At 44.7% G+C, this 19,201-nt stretch overlaps 1 protein-coding gene across 1 annotated transcript in view; it reads right to left on the bottom strand.

The window, feature by feature from the left end:
* LOC146341345 (vomeronasal type-2 receptor 26-like) overlaps positions 1 to 19,201 on the bottom strand; it is a 40,181-nt gene that overhangs the window by 2,477 nt on the left and 18,503 nt on the right. Inside the window, exon 3 of the mRNA XM_084807384.1 lies at positions 10,324 to 10,450. Coding sequence (XP_084663510.1) covers positions 10,324 to 10,450 — 127 coding nt within the window. The remainder of the gene's footprint in view (positions 1 to 10,323; positions 10,451 to 19,201) is intronic.

The following is a 19,201-nucleotide window of genomic DNA, read 5'->3' as shown; positions in this document are numbered from 1 at the left end:
AACTTTCCTCTCAATCCTCTGGGCAGAGTAAACATGTATGTACATAACAGGCTCTATAAAATGTAATTAACTGAAAATTGATTATGGATCCCAGGAATTAAATGGCCAACATCCCCCCTACACACACACACACACACACACACACACACACTCCATGAATATGGCTGTTAATGATCCAGTGAAGACTGGAATACTGAAAGGTGGAAAATGCAAAAAGTCATTTCAAAAAGAAAAGAAAATAACAGCAGAACTTGTTTTCTCAAAAAAATCATTTTAATCTTGAATCATGAGAAAACACTGATACAAAAGCACAAGCATTTCATGGACTACTCAGGAACTGGAAATTAAGTGGGATGTCAGAGAATTCTGCCATGGACTGAAATGCAATCAAATTCCCCTCAATCCGTGCCACAGAATCCTCTGCGGAACAGCACCACGAGGTCCTGCGGAGCCAGCAGTCATGCGGCTTCTCTGTTGTCATTCGCAAGGAGTCATGCAATTTTCATAAATAAAAACACAGTATAGTAATATTACGATAATAAATACATAAGGTGTTTTTTTTAAAAAAGGAACTGTGCTTACTGCCTTGTTTGTGGGTGTTCTTTTTAAATTGAAATCCTCCTTCTCCGTTGGGGAGTTTTGTTGTTCAGTCGTTAAGTCGTGTCCAACTCTTCGTGACCCCATGGACCATAGCACGCCTGGCCTTCCTGTCCTCTGCTCTCCCGGAGCGTGCTCAAGTTCATATTCATTGCATCGGTGATGCTATCTAGCCATCTCATCCTCTGCCATCCCCTTCTCCTTTTGCCTTCAATCATTCCCAGCATCAGGGTCTTTCCCAGGGAGTTTTCTCTTCACATTAGGTGGCCAAAATATTTGAGCTTCAGCTTCAGTATCTGTCCTTCCAATGAGCACTCAGGGTTGATTTCCTTTAGGATGGACTGATTTGACCTCCTTGCAGTCCAGGGGACTCGTAAGAGTCTTCTCCAGCACCACTGTTTGAAAGCATCAATTCTTCGGCACTCAGCCTTCCTTATAGTCCAGCTCTCACAGCCATACGTTACTACTGGGAAAACCATAGCTTTGATTAGATGGACCTTTGATGGCAAGGTGATGTCTCTGCTTCTTACTATGCTGTCTCGGTTTGCCATAGGTTTCCTCCCAAGGAGCAAGCATCTTTTAATTTCATGGCTACAGTCACCATCTACGGTGATCTTGGAGCCCAAGAAAGTAAAATCTGTCACTGCTTCCATTTCTTCCCCTTCTATATGCCAGGAAGTGATGGGGCCAGATGCCATGATCTTCATTTTTTTTAATGTTGAGTTTCAAACCAGCTTTTGCACTCTCTTCTTTCACCCTCAACAAGAGTCTCTTTAGATCCTCTTCACTTTCTGCCATTAGGGTGGTATCGTCTGCGTATCTGAGGTTGTTGATAATTCTCCCAGCAATCTTAATTCTGACCTGTGAGTCATCCAGCCAGGCATTTCTCATGATGTACTCTGCATATAAGTTAAATAAGCAGGGCAACAATATACAGCCTTGTCATGCTCCTTTCCCAATTTTGAACCAGTCGGTTGTTCCATGTCTGGTTCTTAATGTTGCCTCTTGACCGTCGTACAGGTTTCTCAGGAGACAGGTAAGGTGGTCTGCTACTCCCATCTCTTTCAGAATTTGCCATTGTTTGTTGTGATCCACACAATCAAAGGCTTTAGCATAGTCAATGAAGCAGAAATAGATGTTTTTCTGGAATTCTCTTGCTTTCTCCATGATCCAGCGAAAGTTGGCGATTTGATCTCTAGTTCCTCTGCCTCGTCGAAACCCAGCTTGTACTTCCGGTAGTTCTCAGTTCACATACTGCTGAAGTCTAGCTTGTAGGATTTTCAGCATAGCCTTGCTGTAGGAGTGCACGAAAGCCACTTACCTGGTCTCGCAGCTTGCTTTGTGGTGGGGGGGAGGCGCTTCACTGCTCCCCCCGTGAAGTTCAGGCCGGGGGGGGGAGGCTTCCTGCCTCGCCCGGCTGAAATTCAGGACGGGGGGGAGGCTTCCTGCCTCGCCTGGCTGAAAATCAGGCTGGGGAGGAGGCGCCTCGCCTCGCCCGGCCGCGAAATACAAAGTTAAAAATAAACACGCCCCCGTGATAGGCTACGTGACGATTAACGTAGTCTATCACGGCTAGATTTGCAAAGTCAGCCATGATAGGCTACGTAAATCGTCATGTAGCCTATCACGGGTGACTTAAAAAAAAAAGAAAAAAGCGCGTACGGCTAATGGCGGCCCCCATGGGGAGCCACCATTCGCGTTTCTTATTTGGTCGCTGTAGTCTACATAAATCTTTATGTAGACTACGGCGAAAATAAGGGCAACACTATTTGCGTTGCCCTTATTTTCGCCGTAGTCTACGTAATCTTTACGTAGACTACAGCAACCAAATAAGGAACGCGAATGGCGGCTCCCTATGGGGGCCGCCATTAGCCGTACGCGCTTTTTTCTTTTTTTTTTAAGTCACCCGTGATAGGCTACGTGACGATTTACGTAGCCTATCATGGCTGACTTTGCAAATCTAGCCATGATAGACTACGTTAATCGTCACGTAGCCTATCATGGGGGCGTTGTTTTTTTTTTACTTCTCTTGGAATGGCGGTGGCAGCAGCCGGTCGAAAGACCAGCTGCCGCCTCTGCCCCTGTCGAAGACCTGCTGAACCGCCGCCGGGACCCGCCGCCGGGAGGGACATTCGGGAAAGGTAAGTCCCATCCCGGGGTGAGTGGGGGGGCGGATAATTTCTCCCTGAAACTACTTCGGGGGGCCGAATACGTTGGCACCTGGCCCCCCGAAGTTTCGGGGAGAAATTCTCCCCCATCCCTACCTTGCTGGCATGTGAAATGAGCGCAATTGTATGGTAGTTTGAACACACTTTGGCACTGCCCTTCTTTGGAATTGGAATGTAAACTGACCTTTTCCAGTCTTGTGGCCACTGTTGAGTGTTCCAAATTTGTTGGCGTATTGAGTGCAGCACTTGAACAGCATCATCTTTTAGGATTTTAAGTAGCTCAGCTGGAATACTTTCATCTCCGCTAGCTTTGTTGTTAGTAATGCTTCCTAAGACCCACTTGACTTCACTCTCTAGGATGTCCGGCTCAAGTTCAGTGACCGCACTATCATGGCTATCCGGGACATTCAGATCTTTCCTGTATAGTTCTTCTGTGTATTCTTTCCACCACTTCTTAATCTCATCTGCTTCTGTTAGGTCCCTGCCTTCTTTGTCCTTTATCATGCCCGTCTTTGCACGAAACATTCCCTTGAGATCTCCGATTTTCTTGAAGAGATCTCTAGTCTTTCCCATTCTATTGTTTTCCTCGATTTCTTTGCATTGTTCATTTAAAAAGGCCTTCCTGTTTCTCCTTGCTATTCTCTGGAACTCTGCATTCAGATGGGTATATCTTCCCCTTTCTCCCTTGCTTTTCACTTCCCTTCTTTCCTCAGCTACTTGTAAAGCCTCATCAAACAGCCACTTTGCTTTCTTGCATTTCTTTTTCTTTGGGATGGATTTCGTTGCTGCCTCCTGAACAATGTTACAGACCTCCGTCCATAGTTCCTCAGGCACTCTGTCTATCAGGTCTAATCCCTTAAATCTATTTGTCACCTCCACTGTATGTTCATATGGGATATGATTTAGGCCATACCTGAATGGTTTAGTGGTTTTCCCTACGTTCTTCAATTTAAGCCAAAGTTTTGCAAGAAGCAGCTCATGATCTGAGCCACAGTCAGCTCCAAGTCTTGTTTTTACTGACTGTATAGAGCTTCTCCATCCTTGGCTGCAAAGGACACAATCAATCTGATTTCGATATTGACCATCTGGTGATGTCCATGTGTAGAGTCGCCTCTTGTGCTGTTGGAAAAGAGTGTTTGCTATGATCAGCGTGTTCTCTTGGCAAAACTCTATTAGCCTTTGTTCTGCTTAATTTTGTAGTACACCAAGGCCATGCCTGCCTGTTATCCTAGTGATTTCTTGACTTCCTACTTTCGCATTCCAATCCCCAATGATGAAGAGGACATCTTTTTTTGGTGTTAGTTCTAGAAGGTGTTGTAGGTCTTCACAGAACCGATCAACCTCAGCTTCTTCATCCTCAGTGGTTGGGGCATAGACTTGAATTACTGTGATGTTGAATGGTTTGCCTTGGATTCGTACTGAGATCATTCTATCTTTTTTGAGATTGTACCCCAGTCCTGCTTTCCCCACCCTTTTATTGACTATGAGTGCTACTCCATTTCTTCTAAGTAGGGGTGCACGAAAGTCACTTACCTGGTCTCGCAGCTTTTTGCGGTGGGGGGGAGGTGCTTCGCTGCTCCCTCCGAAGTTCAGGCCGGGTGGGGAGGCTTCCTGCCTCGCCCGGCTGAAATTCAGGCCAGGGGGGAGGCTTCCCACCTCGCCCAGCCAAAATTCAGGCCGGGGAAGAGGCGCCTCGCCTCGCCCGGCCGCCAAATTAAAAGTTAAAAAAAAAAAAAACGCCCCCGTGATAGGCTACGTGATGATTAATGTAGCCTATCATGGCTAGATTTGCAAAGTCAGCCGTGATAGGCTACGTAAATCGTCACGTAGCCTATCACGGGTGACTTTAAAAAAAAAAAAAAGCGCGTATGCAAATGGCGGCCCCCATAGGGAGCCGCCATTCGCGTTCCTTATTTGGTCGCTGTAGTCTACGTAATCTTTACGTAGACTACAGCGACCAAATAAGGAACGCGAATGGTGGCTCCCTATGGGGGCCGCCATTATCCGTACGTGCTTTTTTTTTTTTTAAGTCACCCGTGATAGGCTACGTGACGATTTACGTAGCCTATCACGGCTGACTTTGCAAATCTAGCCATGATAGGCTACATTAATCATCACGTAGCCTATCACGGGGGCATTTTTTTGTCTTTTATTGGAATGGCGGCGGCGGCAGCCGGTCGAAAGACCGGCTGCCACCCCCGCCCCTGTCGGAGCCCTGCCGAACCGCTGCTGCAACCCGCCACCGGGAGCAACATTCAGGAAAGGTAAGTCTCGTCCCGGGGGGGGGGGTGCGGGGGGGTGCGGAGAATTTCTCCCCGAAACTTGTTCGGGGGGCCGAACTTGTTGGCGCTCCCCCCCCGAAGTTTCGGGGAGAAATTCTCCGCCATCCCTACTTCTAAGGGATTCTTGCCCACAGTAGTAGTTACAATGGTCACCTGAATTACATTCACCCATGCTTGTCCATTTTAGTTCGCTGATTCCCACAATGTCAATGTTCAATCTTGCCATCTCATGTTTGCCCACCTCCAGCTTACCTTGATTCATTGATCTTACATTCCAGGTTCCTAAACAATATTGTTCTTTACATCGTCAGACTTTCTTTTCACCACCAGACACATCCACCGCTGAGTGTCCTTTCGGCTTTGGCCCAGCCGCTTCACTCTTTCTGGTGCTACTTGGAAATACCCTCTGCTCTTCCCCAGTAGGATATTGGACACCTTTCAACCTGAGGGGCTCATATTCTGGTGGCATCTCTTTTAGCCTTGTGCTAGGTTCCATGGGGCTTTCTTGGCAAGACTACTGGAGTGGGTTGCCCTTTCCTTCTCCAGTGGACCACATTTGGCCAGAACTCTCCGCTTTGACCTACCCGTCTTGGGTGGTCTTGCACAGCATAGCTTATGGCTTCACTGAGTTACTCAAGCCCCTTTGCCACAACAAGGCAGTGATCCATGAAGGGGTTGGGGAGTTTACTGGCAGCCAAAATACTTCCTCTTCCTAGAGGCTTCCCACAAGAAGGCTGTCTTAGGTGTGCCTGAGATAAACTATTTGTTTAAAGCAACACTGTTTTAAAGAAAGAAAAAGGTCTTGGAGCCCTGCACAGTGTCTTGTTCTCTTTGCTAAGCTCCAGGACTGGCGTGGTCATTTTAAATGGTTTTGTCTTTGTTTAAAACAGCGTTTCTTCTTACGGAAGTTATGTAGACTCACGGAGACGGCTGTTCACGGGAATTACGTTTGTTGGTATGGATTTATCTACATAATTTTTGGAGTGGAAAAAAAAGAGGAGAATTCCGGGGGCTTGTGAACAATGAACGGAGCACTGGACGCAAACTCCGGAAGTCAATTCGTACATCCCTAAAAATAAGTAGAGAAAGCCAATGATGAGGATGATTTTTATTTTTACTGGATGCTGGCTAGATTTTCCTGCCTAGCATCACTGTGAAGGCCTCATGCTGCTCTGCGCACATTCAGTGGAAAGCCAGAAACAAGGCCTGAGTACATCCCAGGTGCTGCAGACAACAGTACGTATAACTTCCTCAACTTCAGATTCCACCTGAATTGCAAATGTCTCCATCCTATAGCTCTAATATTTGAAGAAGGACAGAGAAACAAGTAAGATGTTAGTGTGTGCCTTAATGACTTGCAGGTCCCTCCTTGTAGTTTTGTCTGGCTTCTCCTTTGATTTTCCTTCCTGTCAGAAAACCAAGTGAAAAGATTTAACTAGTTCCTATGTCATGGAGTACTCAGAAACTGGAAAACAAGTATGGAAAGCCAAGGATGAGGTTGATTTTTATTTTTTCTTGATGCTGGCTAGATTTTTCTGCGTAGCATCACTGTGAAGGCCTCATGCGACTCTGCACACATTCAGTGGAAAGCCGGAAACGAGGCCTGAGTACAGCCTAGGTGTCCAGCAGTGTTTGTATGAATCTAGGCCTCTGCCTTTGCAATCATTAAGTGCCCCAAAAGGTATGTATCATTCTAGCCCCTATTCAAATATACTGTGCCTTAAAATGTTGTTGTTGTTGTTCACTTGTTCAGTCATGTCCGACTCTTTGTGACTCCATGGAACATAGCATGCCAGGCCTTCCTGTCCTGCACTCTCTCCCGGAGTGTGCTCAAGTCCATTCTCATTGCATCGGTGATGCTATCTAGCCATCTCATCCTCTGCCATCCCCTTCTCCTTTTGCCTTCAGTCTTTCCCAGCATCAGGGTCAGTGCCAGGGAGTTTTCTCTTTGCATTAGGTGGCCAAAATATTTGAGCTTCAGCTTCAGTATCTGTCCGTCCAATGAGCTGTCAGGGTTGATTTCCTGTAGAATGGACTAATTTGACCTCATTGCAGTCCAGGGGACTCGTAAGAGTCTTCTCCAGCACCACAGTTCGAAAGCATCGATTCTTCAGTGCTCAGCCTTCCTTATAGTCCAGCTCTCACAGCCATACGTTGCTACTGGGAAAACCATAGCTTTGATTATATGAACCTTTGTCAGCAAGGTGATGTCTCTGCTTCTTACTATGCTGTCTAGGTTTGCCATAGCTTTCCTCCCAAGAAGCAAGCATCTTTTAATTTCATAGCTACAGTTACCATGTGCGGTGATCTTGGAGCCCAAGAAAATAAAATCTGTCACTGCTTCCATTTCTTCCCCTTCTATATGCCAGGAAGTGATGGGCCCAGATGCCATGATCTTCGTTTTTTTTAATGTTGAGTTTCAAACCAGCTTTTGCGCTCTCCACTTTCACCCTCAACAAGAGGCTCTTTAGATCCTCTTTGCTTTCCTCCATTAGGGTGGTATCATCTGCATATCTGAGGTTGTTGATAATTCTCCCGGCAATCTTAATTCCGAGCTGTGATTCATCCAACCCGGCGGTTATCATGATGTACTCTGCATATGAATTAAATAAGCAGGGCGACAATATACAGCCTTGTCGTACTGCTTTCACAATTTTGAACCAATTGGTTGTTCCATGTCTGGTTCTTACTGTTGCTTCTTGACCCTTGTACAGGTTTCTCAGGAGACAGGTAAGGTGGTCTTGTACTCCCATCACTTTAAGAATTTGCCACAGTTTGTTGTGATCCACACAATCAAAGGCTTTAGCGTAGTCAATGAAGCAGAAACAGACATTTTTCAGGAATTCTCTTGCACAGCTGGAATACTGTCATCTCCACTAGCCTTGTTGTTAGTAGGGATGTCAGAGAATTCTGCAATGGGCACCCACTTTGCTTTCTTGCATTTCTTTTTCTTTTGGAAGGATTTAGTTGCTGACCCCTGAACAATGTTATGGTTCGCCTCTTGTGCTGTTGGAAAAGAGTGTTTGTTATGATCAGCGTGTTCTCTTGGCAAAACTCTATGAGCCTTTGTCCTGCTTCATTTTGTACACCAAGGCCATGCTTGCCTGTTATCCCGGTGATTTCTTGACTTCCTACTTTAGCATTCCCATCCCCTATCATGAAGAGGACATCTTTTTTTGATGTTAGTTCTAGATGTAGGTCTTCATAGAACCGATCAACCTCAGCTTCTTCAGCATCAGTGGTTGGGGCATAGACTTGAATTACTGTGATGTTGAATGGTTTGCCTTGGATTTGTGTAGGCTATAAAAGTTAGGGTAGATATTTTTCCAGACTGTTTTACTTCTTTATTACACTGTTTTAGCATCTGATTTTGGCTACTCTCTATAATAATGATTCCATATGAAAGAAACATTTAAATGCAGGCACACAAATATGCTTCTTTTTTGCTGGCCGTGTGAACAACACAAATAAAAATAAAAGTGAAACCTAGGTCAAAGGGAAGTCCAAGCTGTGGACTCTAACTCTAGCTCACAAGAGAAAATTGTAATATGTAACTCTTCAGGGCACATGTTACCACAAAGGATCATGTAAGTAAAAACAGGGTGACAATAAAAACTCCCTGGGAGGTCAAGACAAATCTTGAGAGAGTAGACTTGGGAGTCCTTCTGTATTTTTGTAGGGAGAAGCAGAACCACCTGCAATATAAATATGACAGGTGTCTGTGTGTGTGTGTGTGTGTGTTTGTGTGTGTGTATGGAACAACTAATGATGGGGGCAGAAGCTGTAACTTTTACCTCAAAATATGTTTTTGAATACTCTGTTGTTAGTCTTGCTGTTTTTCATCTCTATCTCTATCTCTATCAATGCCTTTATTTATTTATTTATTTATTTATTCATTTAATTTCATTTCATTTCTATACTGCCCAATAGCCAAAGCTGTCTGGGTAGTTCACAAAAATTAGAACCAAACAACACACAATAAAACAATTTAAAATATACAGAACATTAAAACCACACTATAACAATACAACCACAATAAAACCTAGCAGCAGTGCAGGAGTTTAAAATACAGATTTAAAACAGCAAAGATAAAAATTTAGAAACCTAAAATGCTAAAATGCCTGGGAAAATAAAAAGGTCTTCACCTGGCGCCGAAAGGAATACAATGTAGGCGCCAGGCGAACCTCACTAGGGAGCTCATCCCAGAGCTGGGGTGCCACAGCAGAAAAAGCCCTCCTCCTAGTAGCCACCCGCCTCACTTCCTTTGGCAGGGGCTCACGGAGAAGGGCCACTGATGATGATCTTAAGGTCCGGGCAGGCAGATATGGGAGGAGGCGATCCTTCAGGTAACCTGGCCCCAAGCCGTTAAGGGCTTTGAATGTTAACACCAGCACTTTGAATTGGGCCCGGAAATGGACTGGCAGCCAGTGCAGCTGGAAAAGTATTGGCGTAATATGAGCTCGCAGGCCAGTCCCTGTTAACAATCTTGCTGCCCTATTTTGGACCAGCTGAAGTTTCCAGACCATTTTCAAAGACAGCCCCATGTATACTGCATTGCAGTAATCCAGACGAGAAGTTATCAGAGCATGGATAACTGTAGCAAGGCTATCTCTGTCTAGATAAGGGCGTAGTTGGTATATCAGCCTAAGCTGATAAAAAGTGCTCCATGCCACTGAGTTCACCTGTGCCTCAAGTGACAGTTCTGGATCCAAGAGCACCCCCTAACTATGAACCTGATCCTTTAGGGGGAGTACAACCCCCTCCAGAACAGGTTGAATATCACCTAGCCGGGCAGACGAACCACCCACTAACCTTTATATAGACACAGAGAGAAAGAGAGAGACACACACATTTGAATTTTTCCTGTTGTCAAAACAAGCTGGCATTCCATAAGGAGAGGCTGTCCTTGTCAAGTCACAAACTGAGAAGGACACCCTGCCCCCCGCAAACATCCTACTTTGGGCTGTTCTAGGTGGGGCAGTGCACCCAATGGCCCCACACCACCTTAGAGAACTGTTGAGGGGCTTTATGAAAGTTAGTTAAAAGTAGTGCAAACATATTATATGATATGCCATTCCATCTACCAATGAATTATAAATCCTCAAAAGATGTGTCTGTAAAAAATCAAAATCTCTTTGAGATTTTTATCACATGACGATTACTACAGTAACTGTGTCAGTTCTTTGAGGAATCAAAAATTGAATCAAGACATTAAAATATGAAAGGACATATACATTTGAAAACATTCTTAGGCAAATCTGTGCACTGCCACTGACCTGTCTGGTTAGAGATCATGTCTTCTGGGCACTGAATACAGTCATGGCAGCAAACTGGGTTCCCCTCTGGAACTATCTTGCTGGATCCAGGAAGGCAGCTCTCAACACACGTGGAACGGGGCTGCATCTAATAACAATATACTGGGAGGTCAATAGCAACTAATTTTTTCATGACAGTTACTCCACCTCTATTCCTATTGGAAAACACGGGAAATTCTGAAGTCTAGTTTCCTAGTGTGCTGTCAAAAGTAGAGCCAGATGAAATTCCATATATCATAAACACGGTATTATATTTACAAGACCAAAAAAAGTCATTCAACATTGAAACACAAATGAAACTATTTTTGTGACAATTGATTCATTTGTCAGTGACATATCAGTTGCTTATTGTGATGGTCACAGATGTTGTCTCAAGTTCATGTTTTTTTCTAGTCAGAAATCTGGTGTTGGGACTGTTAAAGGGCCATATGTTCTATGGTGTTTTTCCCTTCATACGCCTTGTGGCTATAAATGCATCTCAAAGTTGTTTTGATTTGGTTGTTTCAGCATTGTTGTGTGCTTAGTGTGCATTCTGCTCTAAAGATTGACCTGAAATGAGCAAAAGATGGAAAAGAGCAAAGCTTGGGAGAGAGTTGTTACTGAACTAAAACTGTGTCGGTAAAGAAGTCAGTAAAACCTCGCATTTCCTGGTGACACTTTGCGCTGGAGAAAAAATATGTGGGAGTGGTTATTTGGAGGGCTAGACCTCCCGCCATCCAATTACTGGGATTCCACCCAAATGTCTTCATGACAGTTAGTCCACCTCTTTGTTGTTCAGTCGTTCAGTCGTGTCCGACTCTTCGTGACCCCATGGACCATAGCACGCCAGGCCTTCCTGTCCTGCGCTCTCTCCCGGAGCGTGCTCAAGTTCATATTCATTGCATCCGTGATGCTATCTAGCCATCTCATCCTCTGCCGTCCCCTTCTCCTTTTGCCTTCAGTCTTTCCCAGCATCAGGGTCTTTTCCAGAGAGTTTTCTCTTCACATTAGGTGGCCAAAATATTGGAGCTTCAGCTTCAGTATCTGTCCTTCCAATAGTCCACCTCTATTCCTACTCAAAAACTGAGGAAATTCTGAAGTCTAGTTTCCTGGTGTGCTGTCAAAAGTAGAGCCAGATGAAATTCCAGACATTATAAGCACTGTATAATATTTACAAGAGGAAAAGAAATGAAATTCAACCTTTCATTTTCAGGAATGATTTAAAATTATCCAGGGAGGTAAACATGACATCTGCATCTTTTTTCACGTGCAGCATAATGTTTGTGTGCAGGAGGTGGGGGGAATACTCATGGAATTTCATGGAATACTCTCTGTAGGAATAGATGGAATTCTTTCAACGCTATGAGAAAAGAGCAATTATCCTCCGGGAAATTTCACTTCAATTCAGGATAAAGGAAACTATATTGTTAGTTTACACTGATGGGCAAAGAAAGCAAAGGACTCAGGGAAGGAAAGTGGAAGTAGGAGGAGCATCATCCATTGCTTCCTTTGACAGTAACTGAAGTAGGAGAAACTAATACGACATAAGAAGAGTCATGCTGGTTCCGACCAAAGATCCATCTCCTCCAGCATTATGCTCACACAGTGGCCAAACAGCTGTTGACCATGAAGTTACAAGCAGGACACTAGTGCAACAGTACCCTCCCGCCCATGTTCCCCAACAAATGGTCTAGGCATACTGCCTCTGGTACAGGAGATAAAACATAGCCCTCAAGCCTAATAGCCCTCAACAGACTTATCCTTCAGTAATTTCTTTAACCCCCTTTTGAAGTCATCCAAGTTGGTGGCCATCACTACATCTTAAGGGAATGAATTCCATTCTTTAACTATGCACTGAGGAAGTCCTTCCTTTTATCCGTCCTGAATCTCCCACCAATCAGCTTTATGGAATGACCTCCGGTACCAGTATTATGTGACAGGGAGAAAAATCTCTCCCCATCCATATTAATCAAACCATGCATAATTGTGTACATTCTGTCATGTCTCCCCTACCCTCTTTGTTCCAGGTTAAACAGTCCCAGCTGTTGTAACCATCCCTCATAGAGGAGATGCCTCCTTGCAGGTAGCAATAATGAGTCTTCAGCAATTCATGGGACCGATATTGTGTAGCCTGACCTGGCTAAGCAGAGCAAGAACAGCCATAAAATTAGAAATGTTATCAATCCAGGAAGGGATGGATGAAAGAAGAAACATTGGCTCCCCCAGGCTGAATCACAAATGAAACTATTTTTGTGACAATTGATTCCTTTGTCACTGACATATCAGTTGCATATTGTGATGGTCACAGATGTTGTCTCACATCCATGTTTTTTCTAGTCAGAAACCTGGTGTTGAGATCAGGAGGTATAGATTTTTAGAATAGAACTAATATTGTGTTGATATTTCCATTGTGTTAACAGGAAACATGAAATCTGAATGTATGTAAGCAGATAAACATGTGTAAAAATGCTTATTAGGTAGAAAAGGCTGTTCAGTGATCAAATATTTCAGTTCTCCATGGGAGAAATCACCGTCTTTGCTTGATCTGAGAAGACTGTGAAAGAGGAAAATGTTCTGGGGTGTTTTTCTCTTCCTAAGCCTTGTTGCTATGAATGCATCTCGAAGTTGTTTTGATTTGGTTGTGTCAGCATCGTCTGCTTAGTGTCTATTCTTTACTACAGATCGAATTGAAATGAGGAAAAGATGGAAAAGACCAAACCTTGGGCTCTGAGAGTTGTTAGTGAACTTAAACTGTGACTGTGAGTCTAGTAGGGATGTAAGAGAATTTCACCATGAATCTCGAGGAGGCCGAATGCCAGCGCATTCAGCCCCCCGAAATCAGTGGCGAAACGGTCTGTCCCCCCGACCCCCCAGGACAGGACTTACCTTGGGCAAATCTCCCCGGCAGTGGCGGCTCCGGTGGCGATTTGGTGGCGGTTCGGTGGCGGCAGCGGCGGCAGCCGGTCTTCCGACCGACTGCCGCCACCGCCATTTCCAAGTTAAAAGAAAAAAGAAAAAAACCTGATAGGCTACATAAAGATTTACATAGCCTATCACGGCTAGATTTTTAAAAAAATCCATGATAGGCTACGTAAATGTTTACGTAGCCTATCACGGCTGAGATAAAAAAAAAAACAAAACCGCGCATACGCAAATGGCGGCGCCCATGGGCGCCACCATTTGCATTCCTTATTTTGGCATCTACGCTATTTGTGTTCTGCTTATTTTTGCTGTAGTCTACGTAAACGTTTACGTAGACTAGATGTGCCAAAATAAGGAATTCAAATTGCGGCGCCCATGGGCATCGCCATTTGTGTACGCGCGTTGTTGTTTTTTTAACTCAGCCGTGATAGGCTATGTGGACATTTACGTAGTCTATGATGGCTGACTGCAGGGACGCAAATGGTGGTGGCTACGGCCGCCACCATTTGCAGTCCTGGCCAGCCAGGATTCGCGGCGGGAGGGACGGGTCGCCTCCCCCCCACCAGAATTTCTGGGGGGAGGGACGGGGCACCTCCCCCCTCACCAGAATTTTGGGGGGAGGGACAGAGTGCCTCCCCCCCACCGCGAATCAAATTGCGTCACAGGTAAGTATCTTTCGTACATCCCTAGTATCTAGTACCAGAAGTCAGTAAAACTTTGCATTTCTTGGTGACACTTTGCTCTGGAGAAAAAAATATGTGGGAGTGGTTATTTGGAGGGCTAGACCCCCACCACTCAATTACTGGAATTCCATCTCAGAGGGCATTTCTATATGCGGTTACAATCCCACAGCCTTACTGAGGCTTTTGCTTTCAGATTCCTTGTTGGATTAAGAATGGATCCTTTTCACATGGTTTCACCTGAGGTTTCTCTTTCTAGGGAAAGTTCTAGATGTTTCATTATAGAGCCAATAGACTGTGCTATACTACAGTTGCAATATCACGGGATTCCGGAAATTCAACAAACATTTCTTGAACTTCAGAGAGCGATACAATCTCTCATCCCACTTTCCCCATTGAAAATAAAGCCCCTATAATGGCCAGAAAACATGGGAGAGGCCCTGGAGGTTGACCATATCATTTCAAGGACCCACAAAACCTGTGAGGCATAATTAAAGCCTTGTGCAGAAATGCACATGGAATCCCTGGGTAAAGGCAGTTTTTTTCACAGAAGGAAAGACAATTCTTCTATTTATCCAAAAATACTTTCTTTCCCCCCGGAAATATTAGCATAGCTCCACATTATCAGTTTCTCAGATATTTGGGAAATATTTCAGTAAATATTTCACCACAGATTAGACAGAAAGAATTTTACACACACATTTATGCAAATATAAACATTTGCATGCCAATGAGAAGGAATATAATTACACCTAAGGTTGCAAGAAAAAGCTAGGCTGTTTATGAAATCAATGGGGCAAACACATTGACTCTTCCCCAGTTGTGTGAAAACTAGAGACTACAGATGTCTGGAAATTTTGAGGCAATGGGAGGGGGGGAAACAAAAAGAAAAAACCCAAAACCGAATTTCGGGGGGGGGGGTTGAATAATTGGAAATTTGGGGGAAATTGAAAAATAAGCAATACTTATGTTTTAGCACTTTTTCAGATCTGAAGTCACTTTATTGCTTTAAGTCAGCCTTCCCCAACATGTAGCCCTACAGATATTTTGGACTTCAGCCCCCATCAGCCTCAGGCACTATGGCCAATGGTCAGGAATCCTGGGCTCTGTAGTCTAAAACATCAGGAGGGCACCAGCTTGGGGAGGGTGGCTTCAGGAAGAGAATGCAGCCATTCTGTTCTTCATTTTTATTTTTATTTTTGTAGAACTTATTTTGGTCATAAAATTATCATGATATACTAAAACTTTTAAAAGTAAACTCATTTAGCCAATGTGTAGTTACTGACATGGGTGTGTGTTTGTGTGTCTCCATGAGCAATTTACTCTGAGCTGGCTGTGTTTGGAGGTCGTTAGGGACACATGACATCGTGACCATGTAGCAGACACCCTGGACCTTATTGCTGGAAAACTGGATTTCCTGAGACTGCTTAAAGTCTCATTCTTTTCCTTAAGTTGGCTTCTCTGTGGTATAGTTGTCATGTGTCCCAACACCAGCAATTACCTTGGTATGCTAGCCCTGTCCCAGGGGGTGCCTTTCACTGTGATAGCATATTTTAAAGCATGACTTCCCTAAAGGCTGTAAAACAATATCTTGATGCTGCCATTCTCCATTGTTTGGTTTATTGCATCTGAGTGTAACTAATTCACACCTTTGTTCCAGTGCAGCATCAGCTTAGAAAGGGGGCTGGTAACTCGCACTGTGCTCAATGAGGCTTGTTCCTGAAATGCAGGTGCATCTGGACCTTCAGGGAAAAGGGGAAAGGGGACAATCTGTTCCATTAATGATTGTCCCTGTAAGAAAGTAATTAATGATGGTGGGGAGAGACAGAAAGAGAGTGATTTCTGCTGATACAGGGGAGGCAGACCCCCAGGATTTTATCTAGAGAGAAGGGAGGGAGCCTGGATGGGGGGACTGGTTGAGCAGCTGTGCCCTCAGCTGATGTTCACTCCAACCTTCCCACTATACCCAGAAGTATATGCTGTAAAGTGAATTTTATGGGTGCAAAACACTCACCCATGGAGCCCTGTGTGGACCAAAGCTGTCTCCGTGAATCTAGGTAAGACACCATTGCTTCTCCTTCCATTTACTTCTGATGTCAAAGAGAAACCCCCATGGTCTATGTTTATCACTGATCTCTCATCAGAGAGAGGGAATCAGAAGTCCCATAGTGGTGCCAGATGCAGGGGACTTTGGAGGACCACCAGAAACGGCTTTCCTGGTCAAATGCTGCCCACATGCAAGAGCTTTTGCACCATTCAAATAAGCTAAAGAGTTCAGGGCTACTCAGAAATATACACTGATGAACAATCTCCAAGACTGTGATACAGTAGCAGGGCAGCATTATCCTTCCAATTATCTCTGGCTTTAAAAGTGATCCTGTTGTTTATTATTACCTGCTTAAATATGCTGTTGAATCTAATGGAATCTGAAGCAATGCTGAACTTTTGGCTTGACGAAATTGTTCCAACCGGGACTTTCAGAAAGGATTGGTTGGGAAAAGTGATCCAGTTGATGATGTCATATCCAGCTGCCAGTTGCCCATCCCCAAACAATATTTCGTGGCCAGCTCCATTGTTAACATGGAGGTTTTCCAGGAAAGAGTGGAGCTAGATGAGGAGAAAATACACCAGCACTTATCAAGCAAAGGGCACTCTTTTTGAGTGTTTGTGCCATCAGGCTTCCATTGAGATTATACTGTAAAGCTGAACTGATTAGGAATACAGAACAGCACATTTCCCTTACCTTCCTATCATCTTGGTACCGTACAAAGCTCTGAAACCACATCTATTATTGTTAGATTGTTCACACAACACACAAAATGGCTCCAGAACAGAAGAAGAGCTGTCTTGGATCAGACCAAAGGCCTGCCTTGCAGGAATCCAGTTACCGGCAGAGACCAACCAAATGTCTGTGAGAAACCCCAAAGCAGGACATGAGGGCAAGAACCCTTCCCCACTGTTATACCCAGCAACTTGTACCAAACACATTCTCCTTCTCAGTTTTATGCCTCCTGGCAACAGTCTGTTATGCTACCAGAAGTCATTATATATATATATATATATATATATATATATATATATATATCCTACTCTGGGAGACATGCAAATTAGTGGTAACTTTACCTGCCATGGCTGAACATTCAGATGTCCCACTTTGCCTCCAAGCACCCTTCTCCTCTGTTTCAATAAATACGTAGAATGCAAAGTGTGTGCTACAGCATAGAGGGCATTGTAGATACTGTAGCTCTGACTGCTCATATCCATATCAAAGAGGGATGCAGACAGGGTCTCCAGCTTTTCCCCTCCAGTACAGTTGTTACAGTTTTTAATGCTTACTCCTCTCACACAACACTTGAATGCCATTTGCCAGAACAGATAAAGGAAATGCAACAGCGTCTCATCAGGCTTCAGGCTTCGGAGAAAATCCTTGAATGCGGGCACTGCATTTGTTTGGACTGAGAAAGTTAATGCACCATGGAAGGTTTTGGAAGAAAACTTGCTTTCATACAGTGTGCTGGTGAAATCCCACTGAGCTGTTGTAATCCAAACCTTCCCTATATGGTGATCATGAAATTCATAACTGTCTAAGATGACAGCTAAAGGAAACAGAGTATGAACATCCCCACTGACAATAACCACATTGCCTTTGGTTAATAAAAGTGCTTTCCTTAACTTAGAGAGAATCTCGATGTAAGCATGGTTATTGGATCTGTGTACTGCTCGGGACCTTTCCAGGAAGGCAGCACAGATATGATTCTGCACAAGCACAGGATTCAGCAATTGCACAAACCTTTCTCCGTCATCATCTTCTGAAACAATGAGGCCAATCCATGTCCATTTGAAATGCAGGAGCAGCTGGACAATCCCCTCATGCAAAGATGTCTCCCTTGGTGTCATCCAGTACAAAGAAGGAATATAGGTTTTACTGGACAGTGTAGTCTCATGTCCGCTATATGTGATCTAATGGGGAAAATGTAACTTAATCGAGGCTGGAGAAATATTTGCAGGTTTCCAAATTACTGTGTCTACATATATTTCTTTCAATATTTGTATTCTCAGTATTTCCTTAATAATATGAACCATAGATCTTCTGTAATATAAGGTTCACAAAGGAACATTCCAGTAATGCTAAATTATTTTCTGATTGCAATAGACAACAACTAGGGGTGGACGAAAGTCCCTTACCTTTCACCGAAGCTTGTTCGCAGTGGGGGGGAGGCGCTTCGCTGCTCCCCCTGCAAAGTTCAGGCTGGGGGGGGAGGCTTCCCGCCTCGCCCGGCCACGAACTCGAAAGTTTAAAAAAAAAAAGCCCCCTGATAGGCTACGTGACGATTAACGTAGCCTATCACGGCTAGATTTGCAAAGTCACCCGTGATAGGATACGTCAATCGTCATGTAGCCTATCACGGGTGACTTAAAAAAAAAAAGCGCGTACGCTAATGGCGGCCCCCATAGGGAGCCACCATTATCCGTACGTGCTTTTTTAATTATTTTTTAAAGTCACCCGTGATAGGCTACGTGACGATTGACGTAGCCTATCACGGCTGACTTTGCAAATCTAGCCGTGATAGGCTACTTTAATCGTCACGTAGCCTATCAGGGGGCGGGTTTTTTTTTCTTTGATTGCAATGACGGCGGCGGCAGCCGGTCAAAAGACCGGCTGCTGCTCCTGCCCCGCTCGAACACCCGCCAAACCACCGGCTGGACCCGCTGCCGGGAGGGACATTCGGCGAAGGTAAGTCCCATCCCGGGGGGGGTGCGGGGGGCAGGGGGGTGCAGAGGATTTCTCCCCGAAACTTGTTCGGGGGGCCGAACACGTTGGCGCTCGGCCCCCCGAAGTTTCGGGGAGAAATTCTCCGCCATCCCTAACAACAACCAAGTTCGAATTAAGCTGTTAAAATACGCAAAATCAGTTCCACAAACTGAGTGATTGTTAACACTTGTCAGCCTGCAAAATATCAACCAAACCAACCTCTATAAATGAAGCTTTCTTCAAAACTATGCCAGAAACAGTGGAATCAGAGCATATCTCATGTTAGCCGGGTGAAATATTGGGGGATATATTTTGGTGATGGGCAGGGATGGCGGAGAATTCTGCCATGGACTCCAGTGATGCCAGATTCTAAAGAATCTGCCCCCTGGAGTCCGTGGTGGAACAGCCTCCCACACCCCCACCAGCCGCAGAATCTCCCCAGGATGGAGTTACCTGGTGGCGGCTGTGGCTGCGGCGGCAGCTCCAGTGGTGGATGAAGTGGTGG

This window comes from Heloderma suspectum, chromosome 6, assembly GCF_057233095.1.
Source record: "Heloderma suspectum isolate Gila_16-S chromosome 6, 16-S_ref, whole genome shotgun sequence".
In the NCBI taxonomy this organism is placed as follows: Eukaryota; Metazoa; Chordata; class Lepidosauria; order Squamata; family Helodermatidae; genus Heloderma; species Heloderma suspectum.
The sequence above is the reverse complement of the archived record's forward strand: the minus strand, read 5'-3'. Positions and strand labels throughout refer to the sequence as shown.